The 17,669-nt window shown below is 41.4% G+C and overlaps 1 protein-coding gene across 2 annotated transcripts in view; it reads left to right on the top strand.

The window, feature by feature from the left end:
- PDE8B (phosphodiesterase 8B) overlaps nucleotides 1–17,669 on the top strand; it is a 243,906-nt gene that overhangs the window by 202,237 nt on the left and 24,000 nt on the right. For both annotated transcript variants that reach the window (XM_011996259.1, XM_011996265.1), the window contains one exon: nucleotides 14,083–14,125. In XM_011996259.1, the coding sequence (XP_011851649.1) occupies nucleotides 14,083–14,125 (43 nt within the window). The remainder of the gene's footprint in view (nucleotides 1–14,082; nucleotides 14,126–17,669) is intronic.

Genomic DNA, 17,669 nt, shown 5'->3' with positions numbered 1-17,669 from the left:
TTTGTTTTTCGTAGAGACAGGGTTTCACTATGTTGGCCAGGCTGGTCTCAAACTCCTGACCTCGTGATCCACCCCGCCTTGGCCTCCCAAAGGACTGGCATTACAGGCATGAGCCACCAAGCCCAGCCTTGAGTGAGTTTTTAAATCCTGAGTTCTAATTTCATTGCACTATGGCCTGAGAGACTGTTTGATTTCCATTATTTTGCATTTGCTGAGAAATGTTTTACTTCCAATTATGTGGTCAATTTTGGAATAAGTGGGATGTGGTGCTAAGAAGAATTTATATTCTATTCATTTGGGGTGGAGAGTTCTGTAGATGTCTATTAGGTTCACTTGGGCCAGAGCTGAGTTCAAGTCCTGAATATCCTTGTTAATTTTCTGTCTTGTTGATCTGTGTAATATTGACAGTGGGGTGTTGAAGTCTCCCATTATTATTGTGTGGGAGTCTAAGTCTCTTTGTAGGTCTCTAAGAACTTGCCTTATGAATCTGGGTGCTCCATTGTTGGGTGCATATATATTTAGGATAGTTAGCTCGTCCTGTTGCATGGATCCCTTTACCATTATGTAATGCCCATCTTGGTCTCTTCTGATCTTTGTTGGTTTAGAGTCTGTTATATCAGAGACTACGATTGCACCCGTACTTTTTTTTTTTTTATTATTTGCTTTCCATTTGCTTGGTCAATATTTCTCCATCCCTTTATTTTGAGCCTATGTGTGTCTTTGCACATGAGATGGGTCTTCTGAATACAGCACACTGATGGGTCTTGACTCTTCATCCAATTTGCCAGTCTGTGTCTTTTAATTGGGGCATTTGGCCCATTTACATTTAAGGTTAGTATTGTTATGTGTGAATTTGGTCCTGTCATTATGATGCTAGCTGGTTATTTTGCTCGTTAGTTGATGCAGTTTCTTTATAGCGTCGATGGTCTTTGCAATTTGGTATGTTTTTGCAGTGGCTAGTACCGGTTTTTCCTTTCCATGTTTAGTGCTTCCTACAGGAGCTCTTGTAGGGCAGGCCTGGTGGTGACAAAATCTCTTGGCATTTGCTTGTCTGTAAAGGATTTTATTTCTCCTTCACTTAGAAGCTTAGTTTGGCTGGATATGAAATTCTGGGTTGAAAATTCTTTTCTTTAAGAATGTTGAATATCGGCCCCTGCTCTCTTCTGGCTTATAGAGTTTCTGCAGAGATATCAGCTGCTACTCTAATGGGCTTCCCTTTGTGGGTAACCTGACCTTTCTCTCTGGCTGCCCTTAACATTTTTTCCTTCATTTCAACCTTGGTGAATCCAACGATTAAGTGTCTTGGGGTGTATTGGGGTTGCTTTTCTTGAGGAGTATCTTTGTGGTGGTCTATTTCCTGAATTTGAATGTTGGCCTGTCTTGCTAGGTTGGGGAAGTTCTCCTGGATAATATCCTGAAGAGTGTTTTCCAACTTGGTTCCATTCTCCCCGTCACTTTCAGGTACACCAATCAAATGTAGGTTTCGTCTTTTTCACATAAATCCATATTTCTTGTAGGCCTTGTTCGTTCCTTTTCATTCTTTTTTCTCTAATCTTGTCTTCTAGCTTTATTTCATTACGTTGATCTTCAATCTCTGATATCCTTTCTTCTGCTTGATCGATTCGGCTATTGATACTTGTGTATGCTTCACGAAGTTCCTGCTGTGTTTTTCAGCTCCATCAAGTCATTTATGTTCTTCTCTAAACTGGTTAGCAATTCATCTAACCTTTTTTCAAGGTTCTTAGTTTCTTTGCATTGGGTTAGAACATGCTCCTTTAGCTCAGAGAGTTTGTTATTACCCACCTTCTGAAGCTTGCTTCTGTCAATTCGTCAAACTCATTCTCTGTCCAGTTTTATTCCCTTGCTGGCAAGGAGTTGTGATCCTTTGGAGGAGAAGAGGCATTCTGGTTTTTAGAATTTTCAGCTTTTTTGCCCTGGTTTCTCCCCATCTTCCTGGATTTATCCACGTTTGTCTTTCATGTTGGTGACCTCGAATGGGGTCTCTGAGTAGACATCCTTTTTGTTGATGTTGATGCTATTCCTTTCTGTTTATTAGTTTTCCTTCTAACAGGCCCCTCTGCTGCAGGTCTGCTGGAGTTTGCTGGAGGTCCACTCCAGACCCTGTTTGCCTGGGTATCACCAGTGGAGGCTGCAGAACAGCAAAGATTGCTCACTGATCCTTCCTCTGGAAGCTTTAGCCCAGAGGGGCACCAGCCAGATGCCAGCCAGAGCTCTCCTGTATGAGGTGTCTGTTGGCCCCTACTGGGAGGTGTCTCCCAGTCAGGATACATGGGGTCAGGGACACACTTGAGGAGGCAGTCTGACCTTAGCAGAGCTTGAACGCTGTGCTGGGAGATCTGCTGCTCTCCTCAGAGCTGTCAGGCTGGGACGTTTCAGTCTGCCAAAGCTGTGCCCACAGCCACTCCTTCCCCCAGGTGCTCTCTCCCAGGGAGATGGGGGTTTTATCTATAAGTCCCTGACTGGGGCTGCTGCCTTTTTTTCAGAGATGCCTTGCCCAGAGAGGAGGAATCTAGAGAGGCAGTCTGGCCACAGTGGCCTTGCTGAGCTGCAGTGGGCTCTGCCCAGTTCGAACTTCCTGGCGGCTTTGTTTACACTATGAGGGTAAAAGCACCTCCTCAAGCTTCAGCAATGCAGATACCCCTCCCCACACCAAGCTCAAGCATCCCAGGTTGACCTTAGACTGCTGTGCTGGCAGTGAGAATTTCAACCCAGTGGATCTAAGCTTGCTGGGCTCCGTGGGGGTGGGATCCACCAAGCCAGACCACTTGGCTCCCTGGCTTCAGTCTCCTTTCTAGGAGAGTGAATGGTTCTGTCTCGCTGGTGTTACAGACAGCACTGGGATGTGAAAAAAACTCCTGCAGCTAGCTCAGTGTCTATCCAAACGGCCACCCAGTTTTGTGCTTGAAACCCAGGGCCCTGGTAGCATAGGCACCAGAGAGAATCTCCTGGTCTGCGGGTTGCAAAGACTGTGGGAAAAGTGCAGTATCTGGGCCAGAATGCACCATTCCTCAGGACACAGTCCCTCATGGCTTCCCTTGGATAGGGGAGGGAATTCCCTGACCCTTTATGTTTCCCAGGTGAGGCGATGCCCCACCCTGCTTCGGCTTGCCCTCTGTGGTCTGCACCCACTGCCCGGCCAGTCCTAGTGAGATGAACCGGGTACCTCAGTTGGAAATGCAGAATTCACCCGCCTTCTGCATCAATCTCACTGGAAGCTGCAGACCAGAGCTGTTCCCTTCAGCTCTCTTGTCAGCAATCCCTTCCTTGAATTTTGACAAAGCATATAATACTGGAACCTCAATCCCATCACAATACAAAACCTCGCCATCCCAAAAGTCCCGTCATGCCCCTTCACAGTCTATCTCTGCCCACCCATCCTGCTCGCCCCTAGAGGTGACCACTTTTCTGAATTACTTAACCATAGATTAGAGCTTGAGTGTATACTATCGTGGTTGGCTTCTCTCACTCATAATGTTTTTGAGGTTCATCTGCACTGTATGTATCTTTTTTTTTTTTCCTTTTTATTACTGAATATTCCTTTGCATCAGTCTATCACAGTGTGGAGAATCTACTTCTGCTGATGGACTCCAGGGCTGTTTCCAGCTTTTGGCTGCTTTGAACATTCTTAGACAAGTTTTCTTGTGACTATATGCTTCTGTTTGCCTTGAGTAAACACTTAGGAGTGGGACTGTTGGGCTGTGTAGTAGGTGGATGGCTAATTTTAAAAGAAACTGGCAGGCCTTTTTTCCAAAGTGGTTGTACAATTTTATACTCCCTCCAACTATGTATGAGAGTTCCAGTTGTTCCATAGCCTTAACAAAACTTCTTTTTAATTTTAGACATTCTGGTGGGTGTGTAGATAAATAGGATTTTTAAATGATTATTTAAGAGACAAATGACCCTGAAATCATGCACACATACACACAAATACATAACTCGGAATTCATAGTGCTTTTTAGAACCAAGCAAAATCAGATGTTTGTAAACAAAGTATTTAGCACAAGGACAGCAAAATTTGTGGCAACTTATAATATTTTTAAGTAATTGAAGATTTAAAATTATTTTTCTCCCTGAAACAAGCGGTAAGCCTCCAAGGACTTGCTGAGGAATCCCAGCTTTGAGTTCTGGCAAAGAGTTTCACAGGCCAAGGACAGCAGTATTCACATTGCACAAACTGAGCACTAAAGCCTTCAGTTTCCCCAGTAACACACAAAATCAAACTTCCCAGTCACTGCTGCACATGAGAATATTCTACATTTTAAGCTTTTACAAGAGGAGAAACATGCACCACACTACAGAGAGACTGACTGGCATGGGACATTGATGCCATTGAATCCCCGTCCCTTTGCTTTGAGTTAGCCTGCACATGACAAAATCTTTTGATAAGAGATACTCACTTCCCCCCCAAATTTCAAGGAAAACTGTGTTTCAGAGAGATGTCCTGCACTAATGCAGGGGTGTTTCCTTGACCCCAGTTTAACAAGCCCGGACCTGGCACGTCCCTTCTGGGGCTTCACTGTAAATAGCAGTGTGGCACAGCAAATGGTTTTAGAGCCAGAGGGACGCGTTTGAAATTGGCTCTGCGTACTACCTGTGTGGCTTGGGCAAGTTTCTTAACCTCTTAAACCTCAGCTTCCCTGCCTGTTCCAAGCAATGAGGATACCTCCCCTTGTGCAAGAGTGCCATCATCATTAGACTGCAGATGTCATGCTGCCAGCATGTGGGAAACACATAAGAGATGGTTGTGGAGCAAAGTTCATCCCCCTGGCTGCCTACCAGAGAGAATGCCAAACCACAGACCCACTCGTTCCATATCTATTCTCCCAATGAACTCAACTGAGTATTAAGAAGGAAATAATTTTAGAATAATTCCTACTGAGTTTAAATGACTGGTAAGTGTAGGGTCCACAAGAAAATTCTGGTTCTAGGAGAATTTTGTCATCCAAGTGAATCATTAGCTGTACAGTCAGGTATCTGGAAGAGGTACGTGGATAATCAGAGTCAGCTTCAGTGAAAACCCAACACTGCTGGGGTGTGACAGGGAAAGGTCTGCTGGCCCTGCTCTCGGCACAGAGCATCATTAAGTTGGTCCCAAAATAGGGTTCCTGACGGCAGATGCTGCCGCAGCCAGGAAGAGTCTCTGCTTATAAAGCAAGGAGTTATCTCCATGCTGGGTTGCTAGCCATAGGCACGCAGAGAGCCCAGCAGAGGCAGGTGAGCTAGTTTGTGTGTGTGTTGGGCGGGGGGGGTGTTCAGCTCAAAGTGCCAAATGCCACATTATATGTGGAGAAGAACGGACCAGAGCCATCTCAGCAGATGAATTGGTACCTGTCATCCCTGCTTCTTCCTGTACCTAGTGGCTGGGGTACATTTCCATCCCGAAAGCAGGATGTGCATGCGCACCTACTGGCCTTGTGCTTTATCTGGCTCCACTCTAGACAGAACACAAAACCCATGTTGACATCGCAAGAGCGCCACGAGCCAATCAGCTGGCCCAAGGGGCAGATGATACGTGAGAAAGGGTTTTTTGTTGTGTTTTGTTTGTTTTTGTTTTGTTTTTAAATAACATAGGGAGCCATGGGACACAGCTTCTAAAGGAGAGATGCATCTTGATTCAGAAAGAAAAGCTAAGCACTTAAAAATCACTTGTTTTTGTGTTAAAGCTATTTGAAAGAACAATTTGCAAGGCAAAAGTTTTATTCGTTTGGTATCATATAAAAAATTCACACAAGCTCAGTAAGTGGCTGTATAGCAAATGGTCTTTATCCCTGAAGGAAAGCATGAAACAGTTCTTCACAGAAGAAATAAAAATGTCCCATAATTATGGGATAAATGAGTCACAGCCCTTAGTCACATTTCGACCAAGATATCACACAGGTTGGTCATGTAATTGTTTCTGTAATTATGTGGAATGGACTGAGCAGACGAGTTGGTAGAAAATCCTATTTTCACACTTCAGTTGTATGTGATTTTTCAGTGGTTCAGTCAAGCTGAAACCTTTTACCTGTGTCTGTCATAGATGGTGTTCTGCAGTGGGCAGGCCTATGCAGACCTACCCCGCAAAGTCTGAGGAAGCTGAGAGGCCAAAGAAAGAGACTGACAACTCTAGTTTCTTAGAAAGGAACATTAATACAAACTTAAGAACAGAAGCCCTGTCTGTGTCTCTGGCAGCAGTGAGACAAGATGGTGAATCCCTGCACCATTACCCCCAGACCCAGGGCTTATATGCCATGCAGAAAGGGTGATTCAGAGGGATGTGTAGGACAATTGAAGTATGATAACATCACGGTTGTTTTACCTAATGGTCGTGTTTACAGTATGTATGTGCTTTTACCCAAAGAACAATAGATAATTTGGGAATCTTGGAGGCCTTCTCAGAACTGGGGTTAATCAGAAGACAACATGGCAGAATAGCATCCAAGATGGAGTTGCTTTGGCCTCCACACTCCAGCCTCCCAAAGCCAGCTCTTACAATCTCATGCACTCTTCCTCTTCTGTGATGGTCTCTTAGCCTGTAGGGAGGGTGGCTGCAGCTTTAGTAGCAGTACATTGGCAATGGAAAACAGGTCAGTCCCAGTGGAATACCAAATGAGGGAGGTTCACAGTCTGTTGGATCATCTCTAGTCTTAGGAATACCATGACTTCAGTTTTCTCAGAAGTAGTAAGACAATGAGAGATACTTAACATTAATAATTTGAATAGTAGAAATGTAATGACAATTGAAAGAGAATTCGTGTGCCAGAACAACAACAACAACAAAGCCTGTTAGCCAACTAAAAGCATCATGAAGAAAATTAAAACTTAGTTCTTCTTTAGAGACTTATTGTAGCCAGGAAATAATTCAGGTTTAGCCCAAATTGTAGGCAAATAATAAAAACTCAAGAAGAGTATTTCAGGACCAGGTACGGTGGCTCATGCCTGTAATCCCAGTACTTTGGAGGCTGAGGAGAGCAGATTGCTGCAGCTCAGGAGTTGGAGACCAGCTTGAACAACATGGGAAAACCCTGTCTCTACTAAAAATACAAAAATTAGCTGGGTATGGTGGCGCATGCCTGTAATCCCAGCTACTTGGGAGGCTGAGACCCGCGAATAGTTTGGATCTGGGAGGCAGAAGCTGCAGTGAGCCAAGTTTTTTTTGCACCACTGCACTCCAGCCTGGACAACAGAATGAGACGGTCTCAAAAAAAAAAAAAAAAAAAGAAAGAAAAAAGAAAAAGAAAAAGAAAAGAAAAATAGTGGTTAGGACTAGAATCGAAGTTTTTCTCTCTCCAGTTTCCCCATTTCTACCAAGGATAAATTATAGTACCTTGTTATTTCAGGAATAATGAAAAATAAAAAATAAAAAAATTCTAGGACCAATTTATTTGCTTTATTTGCAAAATAAATGTTAGTCTCACTGTACTTGGCCTAATTATTTGCCTGAAGTGTAGCAAGAATAGTTAGTGGTCATATAGGCTTCTTTTCAGTTGACTTTGCTGGAACTTTATAAGGAATTTTGGATTTGACATTTTAAAAGCCTTGAGACTAAGGATTCCCCGTTAGACTATGCTTGTAATACCTATACATAGGTACTATACCTGTACAAATTCCTCTCTTCTTTAGTTCCCAAAATATCTTGGTTCCTGGGCCTGTCAGAAAGTGGTATTATTTACTTACCACAGGCCAGGAACCTTGTAAGGGAACCATTTAGATAACATACCAAGTTAATCTTTCCAAAGGACTTTTTATCGGCTCTGTAAAGTCAGTGTCAATTCCTCAAAGCAGTCTGGTTATATCTGAAACTACGTGATTCTAGTCAAAGCCTTGGTGAAATAAGCAGTGTTTCCAATTGTGTCCTGTTACAAAACAAAACAGATTCTTACTAAATTTATGCAAATAACTACATTGCCATAAAATAAGAATACTCATGAAGTTTCCAAATTCTGGAGAACTCAGGTAGAGGGAAGAAGTAAATTTTGCTCACAAAAGTATCCTTTACAATCAGAGTAGCAGTCTTCCAAACAGGACGTTGCCCGTTCATCATGGAACGGTCACCCATAAACCAACCAGCTCTTAGTCAGATGAGGGCGCTGTTTGTCGGGCACCGTAGAATCCAGCAGCTCCTCACACAGTTTCAGAGTCAGTCCTAGGGAAAAAAGAGGCTCTCTGCTCGTGAGTATCTCCTCCTTGTACTCTCCAGGTAGCAAGATCCTATATAAACCATTTCCATTTTATCATGGGACTCTTTTCGGGCACTGTAATCCCCATCAGAGTGTTTCTCTGGGATTACCCCCATACGCCCTAGTAAATGATTCACTAAGGGCTGTCGAGTGAAGAATTTATCCCTACAAGCACTCTGGCAGGCTACATTCTGTGGGCTCACACAGTCTTATTCCCATTTAGCGTGTCCAATTAATATTGCTCAAAGGGCAGATTTGCATGCCTTCTCTTCTGTAGTACTAGGTGGGAGAAATGTTTCAGCAGTCAGATGTAATATCCACTTTCATAAAACATTTAGGAAAAGGAGATTATAACCACTTTACATAAAGCCTATTTAAACATTTCAACTTTCATAATTCTATCAACCCTTACATTTTTATGTTCTGGTTCCAGGAACTTCTCTTTTTCACCCCTAGACCATTTTACCGTCTTGTCAAAAAGGCTGTGGGTTTGCAGCAGGGGATTGAGCCAAGGGACCTGGGCACTTTGGTCAGTGTGTCTTGATTAATTACCTCAACATTGCCCCAGGCAATTGTTGATCACCTTTCTCATTATAATCTTTACCTTTTGATTTTTCAAAAAAGTATTGTCCAATCTAGGGTAAATACAGAAAACTGGTTTGGGTTCCTGTAATGTTGGGAGAAAAGCAGGGGCTTATTATGGTCCATCCAGCTTTTGGTTGTGTTATATTAAGAAGTTTGTTTGAACCTATCAATTTCAATTAATTCAATTTCCCTTTTTTTTTTTTTTTTAAGAGACGGAGTCTCACCCTGTTGCCCAGGCTAGAGTGCAGTGGCGCCATCTAGGCTCACTGCAAGCTCCGCCTCCTGGGTTGATGCCATTCTCCTGCTTCAGCCTCCCAAGTAGCTGGGACTACAGGCACCCGCCACCACACCCGGCTAAGTTTTGTATTTTTAGTAGAGACGGGGTTTCATTGTGTTAGCCAGGATGGTCTCCATCTCCTGACTTTGTGATCCACCTGCCTCGGCCTCCCAAAGTGCTGGGATTATAGGTGTGAGCCACCGTGCCCAGCCAATTCAATTTCTTAATTACCAAGATTTCCACCCTGCTGGGACAAATTCCATGACTCCCCTTTCTTTTCTTCTCTTAGTTTCACCCCTATCAATTTTTTTTAATTTACCTTTTTTTAGTAACTTTAAAAATTTTCACCTCCCTAGGATAAGTCCTTTGACTCTCCTGTTTGCCATTCCCCATGCTCTTGTAATTAGCCTAATGTTTTTATTAGCATCTGTAAGAACCATGAGGGGAAGTTGAGACAGCAAATTTGAGGCTTCCTGAACTTTTAATTTTGCATCAGTAATGAAGTGCGCATACAAAAGTCCCTTCCACCCCCGCACCCCCTCACCAGACACACACGCTTAACCACAGCATTTACCATGACCTGGGTAGTGGGCACATTGATGGAGTGAATATCCCTGTCATAAAGCCAGTCCCACATGGCTTATAGACAAAGCATATCAGCTGCTTCATCTGGGGTACTCCACGTAGCATTGAGGCTGACCCCATTCTCAGGGTAAACAGATCTTACAGAGGCTTTTATCCAGTCCACCAGGCTGGCTGTTCCCTCAGGAATAATCTCCCATGTGTCTGGATCACATATAGCCATCTGTGATTGTTCAGTAGTGAGCTGGGGATCCTGCATCAACCCAAACACATTTTTCTACTCTGCAGCATTTAAAACCAAAGACACTGCTCAAATTAGTTACTCTCACAATTCAACAAAAGGTTTACCCAGGGAGCTGATGATACCTATCTACAAAAGGGAACAATTCCTTCACACAGTACCCTCTGGTTTCAGCAGTTACTTGGTTTTGCCCTTCCCCCACATTGACTACCTTCTTGGTAACCACAGGTCTCAGAGGTACTTTCTGTTGCCCTGTCATTATTTTCCCCTTGTAGATAGCTTTGAGGCTAGTGATCTGAGCTCAGACAGACCCACATTTGAGCTTGGTCTAGCCTCAAGGCCCAATCTGGCACTCTTATTTTAGCTTTTATAGAAAATAACCAAGGGACTGAATATTTCACTTTTCCTTATTGGTTTGCATTTATTTATGTATCCAGTGAATCAACTCCTTAGGAGTTGGCTCTGAGTTCCACTGGTAACTCTTACCTTTTAGTAACTGAGCACAGCACAGCTACAGCTCCATGCCATAGGTGACCACGCGGCCGCCCAGGAATCAATCAAAAGTTCCTCATTCTCTATCCTTTTATCCTTTCCCTTTCTATCCATCTAGTTTTATCTGTATCATTTTTCATTCATTTTAAAACAACCTTTAAATAGCCTCTAAACTATGTAGTTACTCTTCCTTCATGCAAAAACTTCATCTTGTTTTTAATAAACTTCTTTACCAAAACACATCTTTCTTTGTTCACTTTGATATAGAATTGTTTCTCTTATATCTAGTAGTTTTAATTACATATATTAACTACTGCTTTAACTCTTAGTAACCCTAATTTCCATGTAAAAACCTAGGATTACTTAATTTAATATAACAGACTTTAAGATTTCAAATTACTGAAAAGAACTTTGAAACTAGTTTTACTTGAAAGATTACTAAAGTTAGGTGAACTAAAAGGTATGTGAGTCTGTTTCTATATTTCTGATAATAACTTTTTTGTTTGTTTGTTTGTTTGAGACAGAGTCTTGCTCTGTTACCCAGGCTGGAGTGCAGTGGCACGATCTCGGCTCACTGTAACCTCCGCCTCCTGTGTTCAAGCAATTCTCCTGTCTCAGCCTCCTGAGTAGCTGGGACTACAGGCGCACACCACCCTGCATGGCTAATTTTTGTATTTTTAGTTGAGATGGGGTTTCACCGTATTGGTTAGGCTGATCTCAAACTCCTGACCTCAGGTGATCCACCTGCCTCGGCCTCCCAAAGTGCTGGGATTACAGGCGTGAGCCACTGTGCTCAGCCAGAACTTACTTTTTCTTTAAGCCAAATTAGAGCTCTGTCATATATTTTGGTAATGATCTGTCACATACACAACACACTAAATATATATAGACATACACACAAACAGAAGCAGATCTTATAGATTTACAAGATTCTTCATTTGCCAGTTCTCAAATAGCTCTCTCCCACCTTTACACAACCCACCCAAAGACATGACTCAGATGAAACAAGGTAGAGAAGATTTACATCTCAAAGGCACAGAACTTAGACCTAAATAGCATTATCTGAAAACAACATTGCCAGGAAAAGTGTCTTCTCTTCAACTTAGCTTGTTTCTTATATTACTGACTTCAGGGTGCCAGTATATTCTTATATTACTGGCTTTAAAGTAATATTCTTCCAGGGCCAAGAAAGCATGGAAGTTTTGGGGCCTAAATCACACTTTTTTTATCCAAACATGCCAAGAAACGAGTAGCCCTTGGAGTAATAAGCACTTGTTGTAAACAACTGCTGTCAGCCACCTCTAACCATATAGCTGTTGCCCGTGACTGCTAGCCATTACAGACAAGGTCAGCAACTCTCACAGTACAAAGTAATCTCTGTACCTCACCCCCCACCTCCCCACACACTAACCAGAGATCAGATAACACAATGCAAAAGAGTGCAGTTTTAGACCTGAGTAGAATCTGTCTGCTTACTACTCTTGGGTTTCATAAGGAAAAAGAGATTCTTCCCCAAAAGAGGCGTCTTTGATGCCGTCTGTTTTCCCCAAGGGATCCCAGGCTGTTGGAAATTCCTTTTTTTAGATCCCTCGTGTGGCAGGAGGAAGGAGGAACAGACAGAAGTAAATAGAGAAACAGAATTCGGTAGACTCAGAAGTTTTACAGAGTGCACAGGCCTTAATACATATGTATACATATGCAGCCCAAATTTCAGTTTTAACTAAGTTTACTTTTGACTGTAGGGCCCTTTAAAAAAAAACTTTTTCCTAATTATAATTCCTACTGAAGCTGTTTTACTTTTTTTTTTTTTTTTTTTTTGTTGACACGGAGTCTCGCTCTGTTGCCCAGGCTGGAGTGCGATGGCACAATCTCCGCTCACTGCAACCTCTGCCTCCCAGGTTCAAGCGATTCTCCTGCCTCAGCCTCCTGAGTAGCTGGGACTACAGGTGCCCGCCATCACACCCAGCTAATACTGTATTTTTAGTAGAGAGGGGGTTTCACCATGTTGGCTAGGCTGGTCTCGAACTCCTGACCTGAAGTGATCCACCTGCCTCAGCCTCCCAAAGTGCTGGGATTACAGGAGTGAGCCACTGCGCCTGGCCGGCCGTTTTACTTTTGCGTCTGCTGCCAGCTGGCTCCCGCTGAGAGGCAGTCATCTTACCGCATTGGCTGCCCGCCGCCCTTCCAGACCACAGTGTGATGGATGGCGCTCAGTTAAACCCACTGGCATTTGGGGTCATCCCCACACTCACAGGGTAGTCCACAATCATCTGAAATGTGAGCCACAGCATTCCACATAAAAGTGGATGCCCACCACAAGATTTCCTCCATTTCTTGGTCTCTCAGCTCCTGGCCTGGCTTACGACACATGTCAGGGTGGGCAGGCCTGTGCACACCTACCCCAAAGTCCGAGGAAGCTGAGAGGCCAAAGAAAGAGGCTGATGAATCCCATTCCTCGGAAAGAAACATCTAATAGGAACTTATGAACAGAAGCCACGTCTGTGCATTGGGTGGTGGCAAGACAAGATAATGGATCCCTGTTCCATTACCCACAGAGCCAGCACTTACATACCGGAGGAAAGGAGTGTGTAGGACACTTGTAGGGAAAGCCAAGAATGCTATGCGAATCTGCCTAAGGGCAGGATTTATGGTCAAGGTTGTTCTGATGTAAGGGCAGGATTTACGGTAAGTACATGCTCTTCTTACACAAGGAACAGTAGATAAAATAGTAATCTTGGAGGCCATCCCGGAACTGGGGTTAATCAGAAGTCAACGTGGCGGATTAGCATCCAACATGGAGTTGCTTTGGCCTCCACAGACAGGATTTCTGGCTATTACAGTTGATGTTGCTAAGCCATATTAATCTGCTTCTGCAGACGTCCTACATGCTCATCTGTCTTATTTTTCAAGTTAACCTACCCCATTCATTGAGTGGCTACAAAGATGTAATGGTCTGAGCACTTGAAAGTAGGTGGATTTAGCAGTGAAGCAGCATGATTATAAGTTTGATAGAACTAAATGTGCCCCACTAACAGTGTTGGGGTCAGTTATAAAACAAGAAATGCAGGATCCCAAAGGAAGCACACTTATTATTTCTAGTGTTAATGACTTCATTTTGTCATTTGACAGACATTTATTGAGCATTAGTACAAAATCATTAACAACAAAAAAAATTGGTAATGAGAAAGAACTAGGTGCAAAACTGCATCTAAAGTTCAGATCTCATCCTGAGAAAACATTTTATAAATTGACTGTCTATAATTGAGCATTTGAAGAGCTTTGCAGGAAATGTTTTTAACTCCTAGGCTTAAATTCAGATTACTTCTGGAGCACAGAAAAATTTTATAACATATCTGAAACAAACAGGTTATATGTTAGCCTTATAAAAAACCAAAATTTAATTGTATCTTTTATCTTTCTGCATTTCTGTAGGCTGTCAAAATAAGACAGTAGCTGACTGGAAAAGTAGATGTCCTGTGTAGAGAGTAGATGCCTTGGGTACCTTCCTGCTCTCAGGCTCAACCGTTCTATAAGTGTCTGACAGTAACAGAGCCTTTGGAGTAGTACCACTCGGTGTATGTCTTTCATCTGTTCATATTATATGTGCAGCTTCTTGCTTTCTTCAAGTCTTCAGAGCTTTTTAACTAAATTGTTTGATGAGAAATATAGCAAATGGCATATTTAAAATCTTTCTCTTGTTTTACCAAACTTTTGAACGACTTTAGATTCACAAGATTCATCGTGATTCAGGAGACAATTCTCAGACAGGTGAGAATACTTCAATTGAACTCTAACATACTTAGGAAGCAGTTGTGGGTTCAAATGTATAAATTTCTCTGAAGAAGTCTAAGTTGACATCTGCCACCCCAGAATGTGGAGTGCCAAAATCCACGTGCTCATATCACAAGGTTGGCAAGCCAGAAGAAAAGCAGAAATCCCTTAAAATTTCCTTGAATCTTCCTTTATGGCAACCTTATCTACTGATTGCCCTCCCCATCTTGTTTTTCTTTTCTTGGCTAGATACCATGTAGGCCACATAAACCCAAGAGAGTGGGCCAAAAGTCTAGGGGAGACACTGGTTGAATATGACACAGGTGACCATATGGTGGTTGCTCAACCATGTGCAGTCTCCCTTTTCTTTGCAGTAATTGGTGACTTTATAGTTGGAAAATGTCACTAGGTCCTGGCCTGGGAGGCAGAAGCTCCAAGTTCCTATTCAGTTTCCTACTCTCTCATTTCGTATGCTGGGCAAGACTCTGCTTGGTTCTTGGCTTCCTCCTTAAAAAGAGGAGCTGGACCTGATGGCTTCTACAAGTGGAAAGATCTGGAATTCTCTGATCGTTAGAGGAAAAAAAAAAAATCAGTCTGCTACCATGAGTTTAAGATTTTTGTTCCTGCAAGAATTACAACATTCTTTGCCCTGTTGATGGCTTTCCTAGCCACTAATGCGTAACGCCAGACCCTAGGCTAAGTGTTTAGTCTCTCTTCTTGATGAGGTGGATCACATCTAGCATACTTAGAAAGATTTCATGTGTTCTTTCTAAGTTTCAATTTTTGTCATTGTAAAATGAATTAATAAAAGCCCATCTCATTGTTAATGAGGATTAAAGAAGGAAATGTATAATGCTTAGCAGTAACTGGCATTTAACTGGTACCTTCCTTCCCCCTTTCTGAAACCTTTCTAGACATGACCAGTCTGGAAGAACATAATGACACTTCACACACCGGTGCATTTTCTCTCTCTCCCTCACTCACACACATACATTTTAGTTAATTTCTTGTAACACTCGAGCGGGGGTATTATTTTAACTAACTTGGGAGCTTCTGGGTGCCAGAAACTGTTCTAAGCATTTTCGTGTCCTTTTCAGTACCCAGCATTGCCTTGTACATAATAGACCCTCTGCAAATACCCAGCAAACATTGGTAAATTGAAACCATTCCATCTTGGAAGTACAGTTTCCACCATTTATTCTCTCTTTGATCTTGGGCTACCTACAAAATCTCTCCATGCTTAAATTTCTTATCAGTAAAATGGGGACAGCCCTATGTAGTTTTGAGAATTGTCGTAATTATTGGATGAGATAATTATTTAAAGTACATAGCACAATGCCTGGCACAAAGTAGGCACTCAGTAAGTGGAGGTGTTTTTTGTTTTTTGTTTTTCAATTGATGGCACAGTATTCCTTTTTGCCACAGAGTACAGCTATTTAAATGTCCTTTATCCTTTCTCTGGCTTAAGTTTCTAATTCATATAAATATCTGTTGGAAAAATGACCAATGAATTCTTTAATTATGTGGCCTTACTTTAACCTTTATTGAAGAATAATTTCTCCAAACTTTTAATCACTTCTATTGCTATAGACTCTCTTAATTTTAACTGAGATAAAATCAGGAAGAATAAACATCATCCATCTTTGAATAATTTCTAATGAACGACTTAGAATTCAACCAGCCAGCCTGGGCCATAGCCTTGAAACTAACCTCTCTACTTTTAGTTTTATTTAGAAACTACATTTTGAGGAATTTTTGGTTTTTGAATCTTGAATTTCATCTTAAATCTTTAAGTTAGACTTAATTTATTACTTGGTAAACAAATAAATGCTAGGACTGTACATAATTATGAAGTCCCTGAATAGGCTAAACCAAGTGTCTCACAAGTGAGCAGTATTAGTTTCTCAGGGTTTCAGAAATGCCATGATCCCAACAATATCATTTAAAGTACTATTGTTTATAGATAATTGTAAAAATGGATATACTAAATCTTATATGCAAGGATAGGTAAATTACTAAGGTAGAATTTGGAAGATAAAAATTAGGAAAAGAGATAGCATAGGTATTTTAAGTTAGATTATTTAAGGTAAGGCGCTATAGCTATGGTGTTCAGATTAACTTTATAATAGTTCCACCTTCACTTCATGTTGTATAAAAATAATTCAGTTTTAATTTTTGATTTAATAATTTTTTTAGTTGAATCAGGTTTTTAGGACACCAAAATAAATGGTTAACAAGGTGATCTAGAAGAGTGTCTAAGACATTATAAAGTGAAAACAGTAAGTAGTGGAACAATGTAACATGATCACATGTCTAAAGACATATATGCAAATGAACAGATGTAATTAATAGCCCCCAAGTACTACATGCTCACTATGTGGCAGACACTGTTATAAATGCTAGGCATATATTAACTCACTTATTTCTCAAAACAACCTATAAATGAGATGCTATCATTACCCCCACTTTATAGACGTGGATAATGAGACCCAGAGAAGTAACATTCCCAAGATTACACAGCTACTGAGTGGCACAGTAGAAATCTGAATCTTGGCAATTTGGCTCTGGAGCTGGTTTCCTTAACTACTAGGCTTCTTGCACCTCGTGACACTAGGCAATTCTTAAAGAAGAATTATTGCATCTTTTTTTTCTTCTTGGAATCGGATCATTTTATTGGCATCTGAGAAGTGCATTCTTCCTGCTGAAATTTGCATGTCTGCCTCCTCTCCTAGCCTAGCGAGGAGTAATCCTGTGTTATGGTTAAATTTCTCTACTCGCTTATGAGTTACTCTCACAAGAAGCAAATGCGCTGAAAATGTGTGTTTCTGAAGCCAACACTGCTGCCTTGTCATTTTTTATATCTCGGCGCTCACTGGTGGCATATGCTTTTTGTTAGTTTTTACATTAACATGACCGTGCATTTTCAGTGTTAAATTCAAGTCTGCAAAGACTTAGGCCAAAATTATTTAAATGTTTGCCTGCCCCCACCGCCCTGGAAGATAGGGACAAGGGTGAGAGTTGAGTTGTTGAAATTTTGGGGAAATCTGAAACTGTTTTCTTCCTTTCCTGTGATCAGCAGTATGCATCATTTGATGAAATCCATCCTTAAAGAGAATCTAGAAGACCATCTAGAAGTCTGACTTTTCAGAGGTGCCCAAATTGGTCTGAATTAATTTCTTAATTTAAATCTCTATAGGTTTCATTAGTATTATATTTCCTCAAATATCCCCATTTAACAGCCTTCCCTATCCAGTTGAATATATTGTCTTTCAAGTAAAGATTTAAAGTACTATTATTTATAATTTTAAAAATATATATTGAAACTTATATGCAATGATAGGAAAATTACTAAGGTGGAATTTGGAAGATAAAAATTAGGAAAGGAGATAGTATAATAAATATTTTAAGTTAGATTATTTAAGATAAGGCGCTATAGCTATGGTGTTCAGATTATAATAGTTGCACCTTTACTAGTTCAATAGTTCCCTCGAGAATGTCCCTCAAGTTTTAATGTTTACTTTCTTAAATTGTTTGTTTGTTT

This window comes from Mandrillus leucophaeus, unplaced genomic scaffold (assembly GCF_000951045.1).
Source record: "Mandrillus leucophaeus isolate KB7577 unplaced genomic scaffold, Mleu.le_1.0 Scaffold114, whole genome shotgun sequence".
Classification (NCBI taxonomy): domain Eukaryota; kingdom Metazoa; phylum Chordata; class Mammalia; order Primates; family Cercopithecidae; genus Mandrillus; species Mandrillus leucophaeus.
The sequence above is the reverse complement of the archived record's forward strand: the minus strand, read 5'-3'. Positions and strand labels throughout refer to the sequence as shown.